Source organism: Coregonus clupeaformis, chromosome 16 (assembly GCF_020615455.1).
Source record: "Coregonus clupeaformis isolate EN_2021a chromosome 16, ASM2061545v1, whole genome shotgun sequence".
Classification (NCBI taxonomy): Eukaryota; Metazoa; Chordata; class Actinopteri; order Salmoniformes; family Salmonidae; genus Coregonus; species Coregonus clupeaformis.
In genome coordinates, this window is record NC_059207.1 from 50,635,879 (window position 1) to 50,655,405 (window position 19,527).

Below are 19,527 nucleotides of genomic sequence, written 5' to 3' on the forward strand. Positions count from 1 at the left end.
CTCCCAGCTATAGCCTCAGGATAGCTAGCAAACACAGCTGTTGCATCTTGCCCCATTCATAACTAGTCAACTAAGAAAGCTGACTGATTCAGAACTAAGGGAGATATTCATCGTGTGTGTTTAGGTGCAGAATAGGAATACTGCTGCTGCTGCTGTTATGTTCCCTCAGATATCATCTCCCCCTATTCCTTTAAAAGGATATAGCAATTTTAAGAAAATATGGAAGTGCCACAGTATTCTCAACAAACTATAGGAGCTAAAGGTAATGGAAATAAAAGGGTTTGAGGGCGTTATACTGTATGTGTGTATCTCTGCCTCATAATGAAAAGCAACACCTGTAAAACATATGCATTCATATTATGCAGCACAAGAGACTTGAATTTGGAATTTGAGAATGGACCTGGCACAACGACGTAAACACGTTGGGCTTGACAAAGTAATATTTCTGCGCTCGCACCATGTTGTTAACAACTGTAATAATCCACCTGCAAATCATAAATAACTGAATGCGCTAATAAAGTTTTTCCCATGTCTGTGAGTCAGCCGTCAACCCTCAGGGCTTGAAGTATGTGATTGGTTGATGAAGTCATTCTGAGAGACACTTGGCCAATTCCAAACTGACCCCTAACACATAGCCTTCCCCCGAGGCACTCTGTGTAGCAGAGAGAAGTATTAACAATATGTTATTTGCTCCACGTTGTCCTTTGATACAGGTGTAATTTGTTAACCATATTGCATGCTTACACTTACATAGGACCTCAAAGATACCACGATAACAGTGTAGGGACATAGGAATTTGGGATTGGGCATTTCTTGGTGCTGGTAATGGTGGTGTGAAGGTTTGAAGCTCATTCTGATGTAGGCCAATGACAGCCGAAACGTCATGATTTTAACGTGAATTAGATAAATGAAGCATCAAGATTTTAATTGTGATCTTTTCTTTTTAAGTTGCAACAGTATCAATTTATAACTGATGTCTCTAACCCTGACATGAGAGGGAAAAGGTTTGGTGCTGTGAGCCATCCAGCCCTGTTTCCTTTCCATCTTCATTATCATAACCACCATCTTGGCTGTTGTATGACACTTATACTGATTGTCAATTTAGCTGTCAGGTAGCCAGGACCTCCTACAGTCCTGGGCCTAATACCAACCCTCAAAATGAACATGGACCATTATAGTCATCATGATAATATTATTGATGTTGCCGGTATTGACATTGGAGTGGTTGGGGGGTACAGGCTGGGAGTAAGGTGTGTGTGTGTGTGTGTGTGTGTGTGTGTGTGTGTGTGTGTGTGTGTGTGTGTGTGTGTGTGTGTGTGTGTGTGTGTGTGTGTGTGTGTGTGTGTGTGGACTTGCTTAACTATTCTTGTGGGGACCAGAAGTCCCCAAAATAATAGTAAACAAACAGAAATTTGACCAACTGGGTACATTGTGTTGGTCCCCACAAGGTCAAATGCTATTTCTAGGGGGTTAGGGTTAGGGTTAGGGTTAGGTTTAGGGTTAGGGGTTAGGGAAAATAGGATTTTGAATGGGACTGAAATGTGTGTCCCCACAAGGTTAGCTGTACAAGACTGTGTGTGTGTGTGTGTGTGTGTGCGTGTGTGTGTGTGCGCGCGCGTGTGTGTGCGTACTGTGTGTGCGTGTTTACAGTTTTAGCCTAATCACGTGACAGGCATGAGTCCTGCCTATTGAGAATGGGACCACCCACGTAGACTTGGCGCAGCGGGTTAATAGAAACAGGCATGTAATTGTGAACCTCTCCAACACTTAGCAGAATGCCTGCAACCAAGACTGTCGGATAAGGATTACCGCGCGCCGGGCTCTTTTTCCCCCTGATGACAAAGCAAACTTTTTCATCTTCATCATAAGTAACAACTAACTTTCTGAGTCGGAGGCGGATATTATTGATTTCTCCAGACCGTTTTCCCCTGGATAGAATATGGTAAGTGGCTGGCTGGCAAGTCCGCGAGCTGCGGTGGCCAAGGAGAGATTTGACAGCTCAGGTGTGAGATCTTGGCAAACGCGCGCAGATTGAGAAATTGATATTTGTCCCACTAAGTGGTTACAATAGCTAATTACGGTATTATCGTGATTACTGCGGTCTGGTGGACGATAATTATGTTGCCTGTCGATTAGTTTTAATGTCGATGTCAAGAAATTTATTTGATTTTTGATCCAGCACCATGACGCGTGTCATGCATAATATACAATAACGTTTCCTCTCACTAATCTTTTCATTTTCCGCTGGGACAGACGTCAGTTCAGAGTCTTATTTTTGATTTACATGTGGTTGAGTTGTCAACTAATGTGAATTCAACGTGAAATCAACAAAATATGTCACCATGCCATTGGCTTTAGGTTTAAAGTGTGGTGAATTTTTTAAATGATTTTTGCAAATCCAATCAGTTTTCCACGTTGATTCAACGTCATCACATATATTATTTTTTTATGACTTGGAATCAACGTTGATTCAACCAGTTATTGCCCAGTGGGTAGTGTGTGTTATTTTTTTTGTAATTATGTGTTGCAAATATCAATGTATCAGAACAATGTCACTGTGCGCCTATTTAGACAGCAATAAGCGATTGACATGATGGACAGGTAGGCCTAAATGTCACTCATACTAAATATGTGGAAATATTGTGGAGTGGACATTTATATTTTCATGATTAGCTTACTTTGTCAACATGCCATTATTACTGATGGAAACATTCTGCAGGTCATCTTATGGTGTGGAATGGTAAAATGCCTCCATTAAGCTGCATAAGTCTATTGCACTATATCTTAGTGCATAATGCTCTATAATTTAGCCTAGAAATAATTGGCTATAGGGTGTGGCTATAGTGTGTCCCCTTTAACCAGTTCAGATCCATTCAAGATGTCTGGTCTTATACTGAATGAGGCGTTTGTGGCCAATAACAATCAGGATGGCAAGAAACCATGCATACTATTGGCACATACAATGGACCTTCAATGCTATAATGTGAGCATGGGCCATATTCTGGAGAGCATAAGTGGTATTGACCTTGGGACAAAGTATGGCAATGTCTTTACTTTTCATAATGAAATAGAATCATGCAACACTTTAAGACAATTACGTTTCTTGAGATGGCCTACCGGTCAAAATCTACCGGTCAAAAATTAGTTACTAGTTAATTATACATGATCTCCTTGCAGTGTGATGTCTGCATTAAATAACTGTGATACTTTCCTACATACAGATGTTGATTTAATTTGATCACTCTTTTGTTGCTGAGAATTTTCCTGCACAGCAGAAAATTCAAACTTGTAGTGTATTCGAGGTTTAAAAAGGCTTCTAAAGTTTGTAATTTCCACTTTAAAATGTCAGACTTGATTTGCCCTGACAAAAAATGTATCAACCCCTACAAAAAAATGCCATTAATTATAATCCACAAAATAATTCACATTTCCTGTTGCTGGAGGATTATTTTCCTGCTGTAGCAAACTGGCTCAAATTAAGATCCTACATCTGTATATGTTATTACACATGATACCTTACAATATGGATGAGATTAGAACTGGGCCTCTAATAACAAAGCGTCTCGGAGTAGGAATCCTGATCTAGGATCAGGTGCCCCTGTCTGATTCATAATGATCTGAAATGCAGAACTGATCATGGATCAGAAGTCCTTTCTGAGACACTGTGAATACAGGCCCTGAAATGCATTTTGAAAGATAAAGATATCAGTTCGTTTTTTCTGTGACTGTTCACACAGTGCTCACAACCATAAGAGTAATTGTTGTTTTAATCATCAGACAATCATTGTTATTATAACGATTGAAAGTATGGATTTTGATCTGACAGTGGAACGCACACATGCCATCCATTAGGCCTGTTTATCTGCAACACCAAAAGTGTATGTTGCTCATTCCTGATAGAAAGCACGTTTACCATATTGTTTAGGCGAGGGAAGTCGACACAACGTAGGCCCAAAATGTATAATGCATTTATTACATAGACTAGACCTAGCCTACCTCTCAAGTCATCTCTTCTACCATCTCTTGCCTTATCTCTGAGGACATTACTTTTTTCAGCTCCTCACTGTCGGTGACTGCAGAGTGACATTGAGACAGCGGGCATTGTTTGGCATGTATTTGGGCTACGCATCAGCACACAGCATAGAGCTAGGGCAAGAGAGAGAGGGAGGCCCCTAAGACCATCCAGTTCAATAATAGACATATAAAATGTGTTTATACGTGTTATATAGCCTAAGTGTATTAGCGTAATTAATATTTGTAGTGTACTCCAAGAAAGAGTAAGCCTCTCCAAGTGCATGCGCAACATGCGAAAACAGAAGTGACAATTAGGCCTATAATATTAGATTGATAGGCTAACTGTAGATAGTATTGATGGTTTCACTGTTTATGTATTATTGTGTTTCTTAATGTGTATAGATTAAGGGTTTTCATTTTTACCCTATTATGATGTTTGTTAGGCTATCCACTAAACTGTCATTAGGGAACATTGAGACGGACTGAAATTTGGGACCTCCCCCAGAACCTCTGTAATTTGAGGACAAGCTACCACCATCAGGGCCTGTTGGGGAACAAATTTAAGTTAAAAACTGCAGTTCTGACATTCCTCGAAACCCCTCAGACGAACAGACTGCATACTTCGCCTTGGAAGTGTGTTTTCTTCAAGAAATGCTGCTTCAAGAAATGTAGTTCCTTTTGGAAAACCACAAACTCCGGTCTTGGTTGCGCGCAAACGCACAAGAGGGCTGGCTTTCTGAAAGGCTCCCCTGAAGTTTGAGATGCACACACGAGGGTTGTCGGCTTGGGTGGTCGCTCTACTTTAGTGAGCTGTTGCTAAGCAGCTAATAATAGTCGTGTTTTCTGAGTAATTTTTGCCCTTCTGGAACCAATCAGATGCGAGAAAGTCCGGCCATCTGACAGCCCTGGAGGCGGGATTTCGATTATTTTTGCTTTTACCCCTCCTCCTCTGTCCCCAAATGGAGAGTGGTCTTTTTTCTCCTCTATTGAATCTCAGAGTTCGCCGTGTTGCGCGGCCCAAGGGAAGACCACATAGAACACACAGAATGCTACGACCATCGAACGTTCCAAGCCGCGGTTTTGTAGATGGGAATCGATATTTCCACTTTGCCTTTTAAGATAAATAACTTTTTTTGAAGAGAAACGGTGAATGTGCGAAGCGGTGGAGACCTCCGGATCACGAAATGTTGGGATGGAAGGTGCAGACTTTGACTCGCCGTCTCCAACAGGAGTATGAAGTACTTTACGGGTGTGAGATCACCGAGAGTGAAACTGTGTTGCCTTGGGACATTACTACACGCTTTCGGGGAAATATTATAACGTGTAAAAGCAGAACCAGCGCGAAGTCTCCGCAACATGGCCTCGGCTGCTAATGCCTCCTCAGAGCAGGAAAACAGGGACCCCGATCGGCCGAGGATAACGCGGAGGAACAGGGGGAACTATCGCACAACAGCGCCGGATTTGGAGTATTTGCAGCGGCCAAGTTACTGCGATGCAGCTTTCGCCTTGGAGCAAATATCCGAGGTGCTTATTCTTTGACACGTTTGAGTGAAATGCTATGGGTATGCTTCCACTATATAGTGAAACTGCCCAACTTTGTCAAGTCGCTAGGTAACGGGATAGCTACGGGACGGGCAGGGTAGGGGGAGATGGGTTAGGGTGTATACTAGAGCTATACCTTGTAGCCTATGTTGTGATTTGCTATTCAAGAATAGTTAACTTTTCTCGCATATAGACTAATCCTCTTCCTTGGGAATGTAGGCTACACATTGTAGTCTATAAATTGTAACTTTCCTATAATGGTAGGCTACACTATAGGCTACAACGTTTCAATAACGGTCGCGCAACATAGGCTACACGGTGTAGGCGATTCCCTACTTTTGCACAATTAAAATGTGCATAAATGTTTAGGCCTATGTGTTTGCGTAACGGTAGTACAATATTTTAACTGCCCAGACGTCTGTACGATATTATCTTTACTGGGGAGTCGTTCTCCGTTCTCTTCTCCAAAGCAAAAATCCATGTGGCTGCCCTCTTCCGTTCACAAATATTGTCGTAGCCTAACTCCCTCCGAGATGGCTACTCCACTCCCCAGCTCAGATCACACAAGTAGCTCAATGGGAATGGAATTGTGTTGTGTGTGATTTTGCGGCAGCGTAAAACCCCACGTGAATCTTTTGGGGGATTAATATAATAATTCGATACAATGTATCACATCAAGGCTCGCGCGGTGTTACACTGTGTCACTGACAGCAAGCATTGCTGCGCGTTCCCCTCCTTGTCCGTCTGTGTGTGTGTGGTAAAAACAAAAAAGTCACGGACTTTAGTCCTATCGTCCAAAACCGCTGCTTACGTCGCTGGCTCGCCAACTTTATATCTCTTTCCTCCCTCGACGTAGGAGGTCCGACCAAGTCATCTTTTGGCCAGAATAACAGGCCTACTCCGAGGTTCTTATTTAGAACAGTTTACATTGATGTACCCTATTGAACACACTGCACATATACAGTAGGCTATAAAGGATAGCCTACATATAAACAGCTCATGCATTATAGAAGTCCGCAAATTAAGTGTTGATCTAGAACGACAAATTGCACCAATCACACCAATGTCATAACACGTTCATTAACATGTCTTATATTCTATGACAACCGTGATGTCCTCATCCCATAACACTACACCCCATTGATCAATAATGATAGGCCTACATCTTTGATGCTCCCAGCACTTGTTTGGGGAGTAATATTTATGTAGACTTTCTCTTGTCTTGTCGCAGGGGAAGGCGACTGGAAGAAAAGCACCGCTGTGGCTGAGAGCGAAGTTTCAGAGACTCTTGTTTAAGTTGGGCTGTTACATACAAAAGAACTGCGGAAAGTTTTTGGTTGTGGGCCTCTTGATATTCGGAGCTTTCGCTGTTGGCTTACGGGCAGCTAATCTGGAAACCGACGTGGAGAAACTCTGGGTAGAAGGTAAGACAATTATTTATGATTTTGGTCCTTTTATTTTGCCTGTTGAATCGTTTGTCTTTCCTGTTGAGAATAAGCTAAACGTCTGGGAAGGGATAAGGTTGGGTGGGGTGGAGAGGGGTGGGGGGTCTTCAAAACAAGCTGGGGGGAATGTTTATTATATAGCAGCAGTTTGACAAGGGGCCAGGTTACAACTTGAACATATTTTTATTTCGTTTCATGTTATGGTTTTTGTTGCGTTGGATATGTTGAGTTAACGCTGCATGTGGGGAAAGAAGGCTCACAGAGTAGCTCAAATGTTTCTTTAAGTTAAAAGGAAAGTTGTTATTAAGTTTATGATAGTTTTGGAGAAAGGAAATGTTGTCAAAGCCGCCATTTTGTGAGTGTGTGTGAGTGTGTGTGCGTCTGCCTGCCCCCAGCAGTTGAATGTGATCCGCGCACAGCTCGGAGACTGTGTGTGGTCCCGTTTTGGACAGCTCTCAACTTTCCAAAAAGATTTGTCTCCGGCTGAAGGAAAAAAGCGGAGTGCGGACAGAAACGCATGTTTACAAAAGTAGACCGTCTGAAACTCAGGGTTATGCTATTCTTTTCAGTTATGTAGAGTGTATTTTTGTTGAAAGGGGGTCTTTTGAGTATGGGTGGTGATTTTGGGGAAAGGGGGAGGGGCCGCGTTTTTTCTTCCTTTGATCTGCATTCCAGTAGTTTAGGACGGTGGTATTTGAGTCACGAATAGGTCATCAATTCACTTTCTTTTGAAATGTGGGCGGTTTGAAAGAGATCATACTTGGGATTTACGATTGAAATGTTATTGCCTTTTGGTCATGGTTGTTTACATAAAATATGTCGGCAGTATCTTTAGCTATGTTTAGGGTGGCCTATGATTAGTATAGCGATATAAATGCCGTCAAAGAGAATACGATTTAAGAAAAAATGAAAATAAAATAAGTTCAAATGAACGTGAATCATCCCGACAGAATTTAGTCCCGTGTAGCTCAGTTGGTAGAGCATGGCGTTTGTAACGCCAGGGTTGTGGGTTCGATTCCCACGGGGGGCCTCTATGAAAATGTATGCACTCACTAACTGTAAGTCGCTCTGGATAGAATGACTAAAAATTAAAATAAATGTCCCCCTCCTATAGTTCTCTAGCCAACCGTGCCAGCAGTTTCAGTGTTTACAGAGAGCATGCTCATCTGTAATGCAAGAGCAGTTCAGCTCGTGAGGGTCGATCAAGCTCTGACAAGCTTTTTCTGGTGCAGTATTCTATAACCTACTAGATGTATGTTACTTTAAAAGAACTGTCCAATGTTTCCAGATTTCTATGAAATATGACCTATAGTTAATTACAATATGAGTGAAATAGTTTTCCTTCCAAAAAGTGGTAAATAAGTATGTTAAAATGTTCTGTGTTGAAATGGTGTGGGCATACCCCAACAACCAAATGGTGTGGGTGTAAACCGTCATTAAAAATATTCATACTAGGAGACCACTGATTGGCCAGATCAGCCAATGAGCCAACATGACATCATGTTCTATGAGGAAATAGCAAGCATTTTTTAAATGTCTGTTTGAGATGTTTTTTTAGAAAGTGTTTTTTCTCCAGTTTATGCTTTGACCACAAATACGAGTATAGGACGAGTCAATAACATTATTTGGGTATGAGTCAACAGAATATTAACTTTTAAAAGTGAGATTGTCCTTGGACAGTTACTTTAAACAGTAATAGGTTATTACTGTGTGCTAAAGATTTGATTAAGCAATGTTATTTTAAAGCATGTGGATTCTGTCAACAGTAGATTGTCTAATAAATACCTTTAATGTCAATGGCCAAATGCCTTTTCTTTGCTCAATATCCCATGCCTACTCTTATAGTTTACTGAAGTTAGCTGACACAGAGTTACAATAATGGGGTGTTAATAAAGCACAACAACATGAAGTGGTATCTTCTTTCCTGGACCCATCCTAATGTTGCATAGTTCCATGGTGATTCACACACAAACCTGTCAACAGAAGGTCAACTACACTACAGCACATGCTTTTACAGGGTTACTATCTCCTTACCCTGTGTTATTGTTTTGTTATGTCAAGATGTCAGAACCCATGGTCATCTACTAGTTTATTGGGATGACGGATGGCTGTGGTTTGCATGTGCACACAAGTGCATGAGAACACACACACACTATTCCCAGGTCTAGGGACGTGAGGGGTTCCAGATGCTGGTTGGGAGAGATGTGTTTGTTTAGATTAGACTGCACAGCTGAGGGATAGATTAGTACTGCCTGGACAGTGGAGGGCTGCTCTGGGCTCGGCTCAGCACAGGGGGAACTGTGGTCCAACATCAATGTGAAGAGGGAGAGAGGAGGGGATGAGAGGAGGGGAGATGAGAAGAGGAGAGGAGGAGAAAAAGGAAGGTATGAGAAGAGGGGAGGAGGAGAAGAGCGAGAGGACGTCTGTTTATGTTTAATTTGGATCCGTTCCTCTGCATGCAACCTCTACATGACCCCACCGGGGAGCTCTGGCCATTAAGACACACATACACCAACACACACCATAGCAGATCTCTCATCGGAATTGAGTGGAGTTGCATGGGTGATCTCATGCTGTCTTTCGTCACCTGCTATGCTTATGGTAAGGCTTCATCCTGCTAGGTCCGTAGTTTAGTACTGCAGCTTGTCTTATTCAAGGAGAATCACATTCAGCTGCCTTGGTTGGGGTTGACTTTCTTCACACAATAAGTACCCCAGTACCCATAAACACTAAGACTACACTCTCATATAGATACAGAAAGCTGTGTTTATTAGAAATGTTGAGGGATGGATAGTTAAATCAAACAGATAAAAGAAGAAAGAGTAGAAAGAAGTGTCTGTGTCATCCAACAGGCATAAGCACTGAAAAGCTTTTTGGTGCTCTTTGGGGCAAACAGGTTGATCTCTTGACTTGGCGGGAAAAATGCATAGATACAGTACATGTAAATGCGATTATGGATGAATTAAGATTTAGGATGCTGACTTTATACGTAGTAGAGGTCGATTAAGCTGTGTACATTGATGAGAGTAGTGACAGGAAGTGACCTGCCTAAACAGGAAGTTGCAGTGTTGTGGTGGGCTCTCCTATTCAAATATGGCTGCCAGGACACTTCTTTCTCAAGGCTGTTCAGATTTATCAGCAGTGTTTCATATCACCAAACCCTTAGTGATTTTCTAAATCAAATATATGACTAATTTCCCTCTAGCAGAGACGTATCCGAGTAGAAAAGAAAAGGAAGCGAACTCCCTGGTCCTCATGGTATGAAAGTAGAGCCATCCCTCGCCATTCTGGGTTAACACAAACACAGGCCAAATTGTAAAGAAAATACCAGCGCTGGCTGAGTCTAATTAAAACAGTATGGCGTAAACATTAGTCTTCCTGTAGAGTGGCCCCTCGCTAGCTACCTCTGCATGCTGAGAAGGGCTGGGGTTTAGCAGAGAGGCTGGGGCTATGGTTAGGGGCTGTGGTGTAGAGTTAGGGCTGTTTTTTTTGGATGAGTTAGGAAATAAATGGTATGTTAGGTCTGGGGCTGAGGACATGGGACTGGAATTGGGGATAGGGCTGTGCCTGGAGTTTAGACCGAGGGAGTTAGGACTGCTACTAGGCCTTGTTGCAGGGGGTTGGGATGATGCTGGGGCTAGGTCCTGTAGAGCAGGACAGAGGCTGGGGCTCCTATGAAGTCACTGACTTTGGGGCTCTCCCACCCTCTATCACCCCCTGAATTGTCCAATCCGTTCCCCCTTAATTTAACCCCTGCTTGCACAGCACTCCTCCTCCTACTCATACCCTTCCTCCTCCGAGCCCATCACCCCACCCCCCACGCACGCACGCACACACAGAAAGAGAGAGAGAGAGCAGGGCAGAGTTTGGGGCCAGGGGCCACAGGTTTGGGGTCTGTGTGTGGAGGCGCCGCTATTCAAAACCTCACCTGATACTCACCCTGTGGCCCTGGTGTAGAGTGAGGAATCACAGCAGCGAGAGAGGGGGGGTGGGGGGGGGGGAGATAGGAGGAAGAGAATGAGAAGGGGCACAAAAAGGTCACAGCAGCTGTCACAATTAGTCCCTGTAGTTTTCTGTGTCTGGGAGTGTTTGTGTGTATGTGTGTGTGTGTGTTCAATGCGCTGAGAGTGTGTCACTGTTTTTGTGTGTCTTATTTGTCTCCCATCCCTCCAGCAGAGGGCAGTCAGATTTACTCTGACTTCTATTTGTACTATATCAATGTTTATTATCATAGTTTTTCTCTCTCCCAGCTACTGCTGGTGCTTCTTATGGATTTGCTTTGGTTTTCTATTCCACAGCAGTTAGTCAGGGCCTGGGTGATTCTCACAAAACTGCCACTTGACTGAAGAAAAAAAACGTCTTCGATCACTAAGATTAGGATCTGTATTTATCTGTTTCATAATTATTGTTATGTTTATTGATCAGATATGATGCATTTTAACACAACTTCCCCAACTACAAACGCAAAAATTCTCATTATCGCAATAGTTTGTGAAGTCCAAAAAAGTAGTGAACAAATCAATTTCAAATGTTTTTTAACATTGCTCACCTAATGAAAAGGCCTGAGTTAAACATAACACTGAAAACAAATACAGTTGAAGTCGGAAGTTTACATACACTTAGGTTGGAGTCATTAAAACTCGTTTTTCAACCACTCCACAAATTTCTTGTTAACAAACTATAGTTTTGGCAAGTCAGTTAGGACATGTGCATGACACAAGTAATTTTTCCAACAATTGTTTACAGACAGATTATTTAACTTAAAATTCACTGTATCACAATTCCAGTGGGTCAGAAGTTTACATACACTAAGTTGACTGTGCCTTTAAACAGCTTGGAACATTCCAGAAAATGATGTCATGGCTTTAGAAGCTTCTGATAGGCTAATTGACATAATTTGAGTCAATTGGAGGTGTACCTGTGGCTCTATTTCAAGGCCTACCTTCAAACTCAGTGCCTCTTTGCTTGACATCATGAGAAAATCAAAAGAAAACAGCCAAGACCTCAGAAAAAAGTTGAAGACCTCCACAAGTCTGGTTCATCCTTGGGAGCAATTTCCAAACGCCTGAAGGTACCACGTTCATCTGTACAAACAGTAGTACGCAAGTATAAACACCATGGGACCACCCAGCCGTCGTACCGCTCAGGAAGGAGACGCGTTCTGTCTCCTAGAGATGAATGTACTCAAGTGCAAATCAATCCCAGAACAACAGCAAAGGACCTTGTGAAGATGCTGGAGGAAACAGGTACAAAAGTATCTATATCCACAGTAAAACTAGTCCTATATCGACATAACCTGAATGGCCGCTCAGCAAGGAAGAAGCCACTGCTCCAAAACCGCCATAAAAAAGCCAGACTACGGTTTGCAACTGCACACTATTGTTTGTACAGATGAACGTGGTACCTTCAGGCGTTTGGAAATTGCTCCCAAGGATGAACCAGACTTGTGGAGATCTACCCTTTTTTTCTGAGGTCTCCCCCAAGACAAGCTTGACTGCTAGCAGCTCACGGTTCCCCAAGTCGTAATTCTGCTCCGCAGGGGACAGCCAACGGGAGAAAGATGTGCAGGGGTGAGTCTTACCGTCCGTGAGGAACCCCTGGGACAGGATTGCTCTCACCGCAACGTCTGAAGCATCCACCTCCACAATGAATGGTAGGGATGGATCAGGATGCCCTAGGACCGGGGCCGATGTAAAGCGTCGCTTAAGCGCATCGAATGTGTTCCCCGCTTCCGGGGTCCAGGCGAAGGAGGGCACGCTCGTCTAGGTGAGGGCTGTCAGGGGAGCGGCTATAGAAATTAGCGAACCCTAAAAAACGTTGTAGTTGCTTGAGGGATGAGGGCTGGGGCCAATCCAGTACCGCGCTGACCTTGGCTGTGTCCATCCGTATGTCCCCCTGGGTGACGATGAACCCCAGGAAGGAGACTGTCTCCGTGTGGAACACGCACTTCTCCGCCTTGACGTAGAGCTGGTGACAGAGAAGGCATTGGAGGACCTGCCGAACATGCTGCTGGTGTTCAGTCATGTCCTTTGAACATTTTAGGATGTCATCCAAATACACGAAGATGCTGTGGTCGAGGAGGTCCCTGAGCATGTCATTGACCAACGCCTGGAACACCGCAGGTGCGTTGGCTAAACCGAACGGCATGACTTGGTACTCGTAATGCCCACTGGGTGTGTTAAAAGCCGTCTTCCACTCGTCCCCCTCCCGAATCCTCACCAGGTTGTAGGCATTTCGTCCAGCTTGGTGAAGATCCGGGCTCCCTGCAACGACTCGAATGCCGTCGTCTTCAGGGGGAGTGGGTAGCAGTTCTTAACCGGGATGACGTTGACCGCCCGGTAATCAACGCACATGACGTTGCCCACCGTCCGTTTTCCTCACGAAGAAGAAGCCCGTGGCCGCGGGTGAGGTAGATGGGCGGATGTGACCCTCGACAAGTGCTTCGTCGATATACTCCCTCATGGCCAGCGTCTCCGACCGGGACAAGGAAAACAATCACCCTCGTGTGGGCATGGCTCCCGGCAGGAGATTGATAGCGCAGTCATGTGGCCTGTGAGGAGGTAGGCCCTTGGCACGCCTCTTACTAAACACCTCCCCCAGATCCCAATACTCCCGGGGAACGCCTGCCAGGTCTGGGCCGGTGACGGAGTCTGTAGCTGCCGTCCTCCCGGTGGCAACCGGCGGTAGGCAGTTCGGAGTGCGGGACCTGGGGAAGAGGTGAGGTGGTGGTCTGGGACAGTCGTTTGAGCTGATGAGTGGTCGGTGGAGACCGGAACAGGACGGGGCGGATCCTCCCTCCAGGAGGATGAGCCGCCCCGTGGACCAGTCTATCCGGGGTTTCTGGGCGACCAGCCAGGGGTGCCCGAGGACAAGGGGACACTCCGGAGAGTCCACAATGAAAAACTGGATATCCTCCCATAGTCCCCTTTCCACCCGGACAAGCAAGGGGACAGTGCGCCGGGTGATGAAGCCTGACCCCAACTGCCGGCCGTCCAGGCCCATGACCGGAACCGGCTCGGAGAGGGAGAGTAAGGGAACGCTCCACCCTTGGGCCAGCCCCGCGTCCATCAGGTTTTCCGCTGCCCCAGAATCCACCAGCGCATGCACCCGATGCTCAGCGCGGGCCCACTGAACCCTGACGGGGAGAAAAGTCTGGGAGTCTCTGGAGTTGGGGTTTCGATTCCGACTCGCTAGCACCACTCCCGATACTAGCGAGCACAACCGTTTCCCGGCTTCTCCGGGCATAAGTCGCAGTGGTGACCTGCCTGGCGTACAGGCAATGTCCCTGGCGCAGACGCCTCTGCCTCTCCATCCTGGACAAGCGCACCGCACCCAGCTGCATAGCCTCTTCCTGAGGCGTCTCCTCCCTGAATCGGCTGAAAGCCTCCAGGACGCAGAAACACGCCTTGCGTCATCCCTCTCTCAAACGCCCTCTAATGACGCCGATTGTCTACCCGCACCGAGAGGTCGATGAGACCGTACTGTCACTCAGGCAGCTCCCTGAAGGAGAGTTCGTCCTTCATCCCCTCCGATAGCCCCTGTGCGTAAAGGACGACTAGGGCGGCCTCCACCCATCCTACCTCTCGAGCCTGGGTCCGGAACTCCACGGAGTAGTCTGCCACCGAACGGTCACCCTGCTGACAGGCCGTGAGCCGCCTCCTGAACTTGTGCCCCGACACCACCCGAGAGGTGTCGAACACCTTGCGTAGCTCCCGGGTGAATTGGTAGGAGTCGGAGCACGCCGGAGTTTGGCTCTCCCACTCCGCGGTAGCCCAGGAAAAGGCCCGACCCGTCAACAGAGTGATGATGTAGGCCGCCCAGCCCTGCTCCGTCGGGAAGGAGGAGGGTTGTTGGCTGAATACCAGGGAAAACTGGGTGAGGAATTCCCCGCAGCCCTCTGGACGTCCGTTACACCTCTCCGGAGGTGGTAGGCGCCGTCTGCCGGGGCTGGTCGGGTGTCCACCCAGCTCTGCACGGCGATCGTCAGCTGGCGGAGATTCTCTGTGATCTGCTGCAGGCTGCGGTCGTGTTGGTTCAGCATAGCTCCCTGCGTTGCCAATGCGCTCCAATACTGTGCTTCCTCCGCTGGGTCCATACTGGCTCAGTTTTCTGTAAGGGTTGGTGTGAGGTGTGACCCAGGTGCGGTGCAGGATAGACAGTAGGCAGTAGGTAGAGATGGTGAAAACAAGGATCTTTACTGGTGGTCCCGAAGCCAGGATACAAAACAACAGACTTAACACGATAAAAGAAAGGTGGCGCAAATAAGTCTCCAAAAACAAGCTGACAGCCAAAATACGAAATTGTAACTACGACTGAAATAATAAAGAAACAGGGAGAACATTTCTTGAGTACCTGTACATACTTCTCCGATCAGACACTGATTAGTACTGCTGAGCATAGTGAAACTAGCAGAGAAAACTGAGCAAGGGAACACAGGGAATTGAGGGCATAAATACACAGGTGAACAGGTAGACACAGGTGACACCAATAGGATAATGATTAGTCCAGACTGTGAGTGAGGAGGTGCCTAAGGTTTTCGGAGGATGATACCTAGTGGGTCGCTCCGGAACTGCGACCCCCTCCTGTAACACACGTGTCAAAATGGGGGATATCCAACTTTAAGTGGCGGGGTTGCTCTTTGCTGAAACACAAACTCCAGATTGTGGCTTTAAGTAAATTAAATGGGGTTTATACACCCATATTTCTTAACAATCCCTACTTAATCAAATAACTGATGTTTTACAAAAAAATCTATACAATAGGTGTAAGCAGTGGTCCTAGTAAATCATAAAAGTTACCAGCACAGCACACCATTTGACTATACATTAGAATTAGCTTATTATTATTATTACCGAAATTAAGGTTATCATTACCGCAACTGACCTAAAAATATTATAGTTTAATGTAAACTTCAACTAGCATACAATTTGTATGATTTATGGACAACCTACAGCAAAAGATAACATTTTATAAAATGACCCAATAATTTAATCCGGATGTATTTCAGTGATGAGAATTTGGGGTGAAAATGTACAAAATTCAGGTGAAAATATAAAATGTATTTAAAATAAGTCACTGTGCCATAAACTAGTATTCAGAATGATAGTTCATTATTGCAGATTTTGCTACTGCCATGGTTAAAACTGGTTTCATGAGAATCACCCGCCTAGTGTTGGTGTGTGTGTGTCCTCATTCTGGAAAAGTTGCCATGCCTTTGCTTAAGCAACATGACTTGAAGCACAGCTAAATATTTGCGTGCCATTGCCCTCATGACGAATAATACGTGGTTAGCTTGTTGTTGTGCTGCTAGAGGCAGAGTACTGTCATTATTTATTTTGGTCTGGTAATAGGCCAATATTGGCTGTTAAAGGTAGACTCAGCGATATAACGTAGATGCAGAGAGTAAACAGCACAGTGTGACAATTTCCACAACAACTAAGAGCGTTGAAGCGTGAGGCTCAACTTCTCTGCTTCTCTGTGCAAGTGCGCAGATACTGTGTGTGAGTGAAGTCTTGCATCTCGCTCATCTCAATATCTGCAGTGCCGCTCGTGGCAACTTCATTTCCCTGAGTCTACCTTTAATATCGGTGAACTGATATATCGGTCGGGCTAACTATAATGCTGAGTGACTGTGAAAAAGTCCCAGTCAACCTTTCATGTGGACGGAGGAGGAGGAGGGAGAGAGAGGGGGAGGAGGGAGAAGAGAGGAGGATAGAGAAAGAGACAGGGAATAAGAAGAGAAGAGGGAGAAGAGAAAAGAGGAAAGGAAGGGAAGACTCCAAATGTGGCTTCTTCTCTCTGGTCAGAATTATCCTCGTTTTGATGTGTATAGGAAGACACACACACACAGTCTCCTCTGTTTTGCCTCTGAGTGAGGAGCTAGTTGAATGGGAATGGCAGGCTAGTTCTTTTACCCTCCCTCTGCCATCCTAGACTTTTCCCGCTCACTCTATCCACTCTCATTTTGCAGACACAAGCAATCAAACATGCACAAATGCGGGCACAAACACACATTGTAGCCTAATTGCACAGCACAAGAAATATACGCATTACACGTGCATGCAAATGTGGACACCCGACCAGCCCCAGCAGCCGGCGTCTCCAGTCTCGCCTGCGACATTGCGGGAACCCTGCCTACCACCTCCGGAGAGGTGTAACGGACGTCCAGAGGGCTGCGGGGAATTCCTCACCCAGTGTTCCCTGGTATTCAGCCTACAACCCTCCTCCTTCCCGACGGAGCAGGGCCGGGCGGCCTACATCATCACTCTGTTGACGGGTTGTGTCCTTTCACATACACACAGGAAAACAAGTGGGCTCCAAATTCTTTGTGTTTATCAGTTGACTCCAAACAGGATTAAGCCATCAGTAAAATAACATTCCAACATGTTATGTTAAACTTTACTAGTTGATGAAATGTGCAGGCGAGCTGGAGAAGGATTTAGTGTTTGGAAAACACCATGGCTGTGTTAGTGTGCACAGAGTTATGGCTCTGTTTTTAAAAGTTTTTAAAAGTCATTATTTTAAAAGAGTGTTTATTCCCAATGACTTATATGGCGAAATAAAGGTTAAATATGTTTGAAAAGTTACAACTCTAGAGTGTGTGTGTGCGTGTGTGTGTATTGTAGAAATGGACGGTCTCCCATTCACAAACCACCTCCTGAGATGCCTCCAAGCGCTGTGTTTACATTCTGCATTCTTTCAGACGCTCTTATTCAAAAACCAGAGCTCTGCGAATGACCGACCGCAAGAGACTCCTCCAAAACTTCCCCTCTCCCTCCCTCCCTCCTCCTCTCTCCCTCACTCCATCCTTCTCTCTCTCTCTCCCCCCCTTAGCTCCCCCTTCTTTCCTCTCTGCCGAAAAGGTCTCTTTCCTCTAACCCCCCGGCAGGGAAGAGTGGCTCCAGAATGCCAGATGTATTGCAGAGTGAGGCACAGCAATGTAAACACACAGCCCTGCCATGACAGTCACGGTGGTCCACCCTCCCTCCCTCCCTCCTCCTCTTTCCTCTCCTCCCTCCCTCTCCTTCCCCTCCCTCCCAGTGCTGGCGGACAGAGGGGCGGGGAGTGTGAGGAAAAGCAGAGAGAGAGGGAAGGATAGGGGGAGGACTGGAGAAGGAGTATAGTAGCGGTAGTGTGTTTGTGTTTTGGCTCCAGGGCCAGCGGTACTGGGAGCTGGGACTTGGGTTGAAGTTTGAAGCTGGCGGGCGATTGAGCTGTGTGTGTGTCTGCGTGTGTGTGTATCTATGTAAGTGAGAGAGAGAGCGAGAGAGAGCAGACTTATGGCAATATTCTTAGATTTTCCTACCACATACTCCTGTGTTCCTTCGACAAACTCCATACACACAACCCATCCCAGAAACAACAGGTCACAAACACTGAGATCTTAATCTTCCGTGGGACAAGCAGATTGTGACAAACCACACCGGGCAGGAGCCCATCCCAGCAGTTAGTATGATGAGGTGGAACACCTGTGACCTAGTGGGGAACTCTCCCCTCCCCTGGCTTAGCTTGGCTTGTACTGCACGCTGCTGTACTGTGGGGTCCGCTGGAATGTGTGATTGTGGGATACCTGGAATCAGTAGGCCATCTTACCAGAAAATGACAGAGAGATGGCTGGCTCAGATTGACTGCTCCCAGTCATGTCATGGCCTGTTATGGCTGGGCTCTGGGCCAATCATATGGCAGGACAGACAGACAGACAGACAGACAGACAGACAGACAGACAGACAGACAGACGGACGGACGGACGGACGGACGGACGGGCAGACAAGCACACACACAGAGAGACAGACAGACAGACAGAGGTCTGGGATATGCTGTTGGAATAAGAACTAATGGAATAATATGTCATGTTTTCATGTATATTCGTACTACAAGGTGTGCTTATAATCATCTTATCAACTTTATTACAAACGTATTACATCTATGTCACAGGTTGTTAATCATGACACAATGATGCACTATTTATGAAAGCAGAGTTTGATTGAGTTGAAATGTAGTATAGTCATGTTTTTGCAATGGGTGGTGTTTTTTCTGTCTATCTGTCTCTCTTCCTCTCTCATAGTTTACCTTCGAAATTTGCATGAACGTCTATTTTTTATGCATTCATTCCACGTGGTTACAGGGTTAAAACAGAAACAACTCAAAGGGTTAAGTTCAGGTATTAATTCCGAGTGGTTAGGGTTAGGGCTATGGTTTGGGGAAGGCTTAAAACAAAATAATTAAAAACAACATGCTGTTTCCATCAACTATCATCAAATATTCTCATGGCTTGTGACAGCATCGTGAACTGTGGTGGTGCAGTGGTCTAAGTGCTGGGTAATCGTTGTCATTTTTTTGTGAGTGCCGAGGAACGCATATATCTCCGTAGCCGATGTGAGCAAGACCTTTAAACAGGTCAACATTCACAAGGCCGCGGGGCCAGACAGATTACCAGGACGTGTACTCAGAGCATGCGCGGACCAACTGGCAAGTGTCTTCACTGACATTTTCAACCTCTCCCTGACCGAGTCTGTAATACCTACAT

The 19,527-nt window shown here is 45.5% G+C and overlaps 1 protein-coding gene and 1 non-coding gene across 3 annotated transcripts in view; both read left to right on the forward strand.

Moving 5' to 3' along the window:
* Positions 1-1,785: 1,785 nt before the first annotated feature.
* The window catches only part of ptch1 (patched 1), an 85,305-nt gene continuing 67,563 nt past the window's right edge, over positions 1,786-19,527 (forward strand). The window contains exons 1-2 of one of the 2 annotated variants that reach the window (XM_045225775.1): positions 1,786-1,942; positions 6,788-6,980. In XM_045225775.1, the coding sequence (XP_045081710.1) occupies positions 1,940-1,942; positions 6,788-6,980 (196 nt within the window). In that variant the 5' untranslated portion in view covers positions 1,786-1,939. Of the gene's footprint in view, positions 1,943-4,991; positions 5,539-6,787; positions 6,981-19,527 lie in introns of those variants that run through there. The other variant, XM_045225774.1, reaches the window with a different exon arrangement.
* Positions 7,958-8,031, forward strand: trnat-ugu. Its single transcript has one exon. It is a non-coding gene; the product is annotated as a tRNA-Thr (tRNA).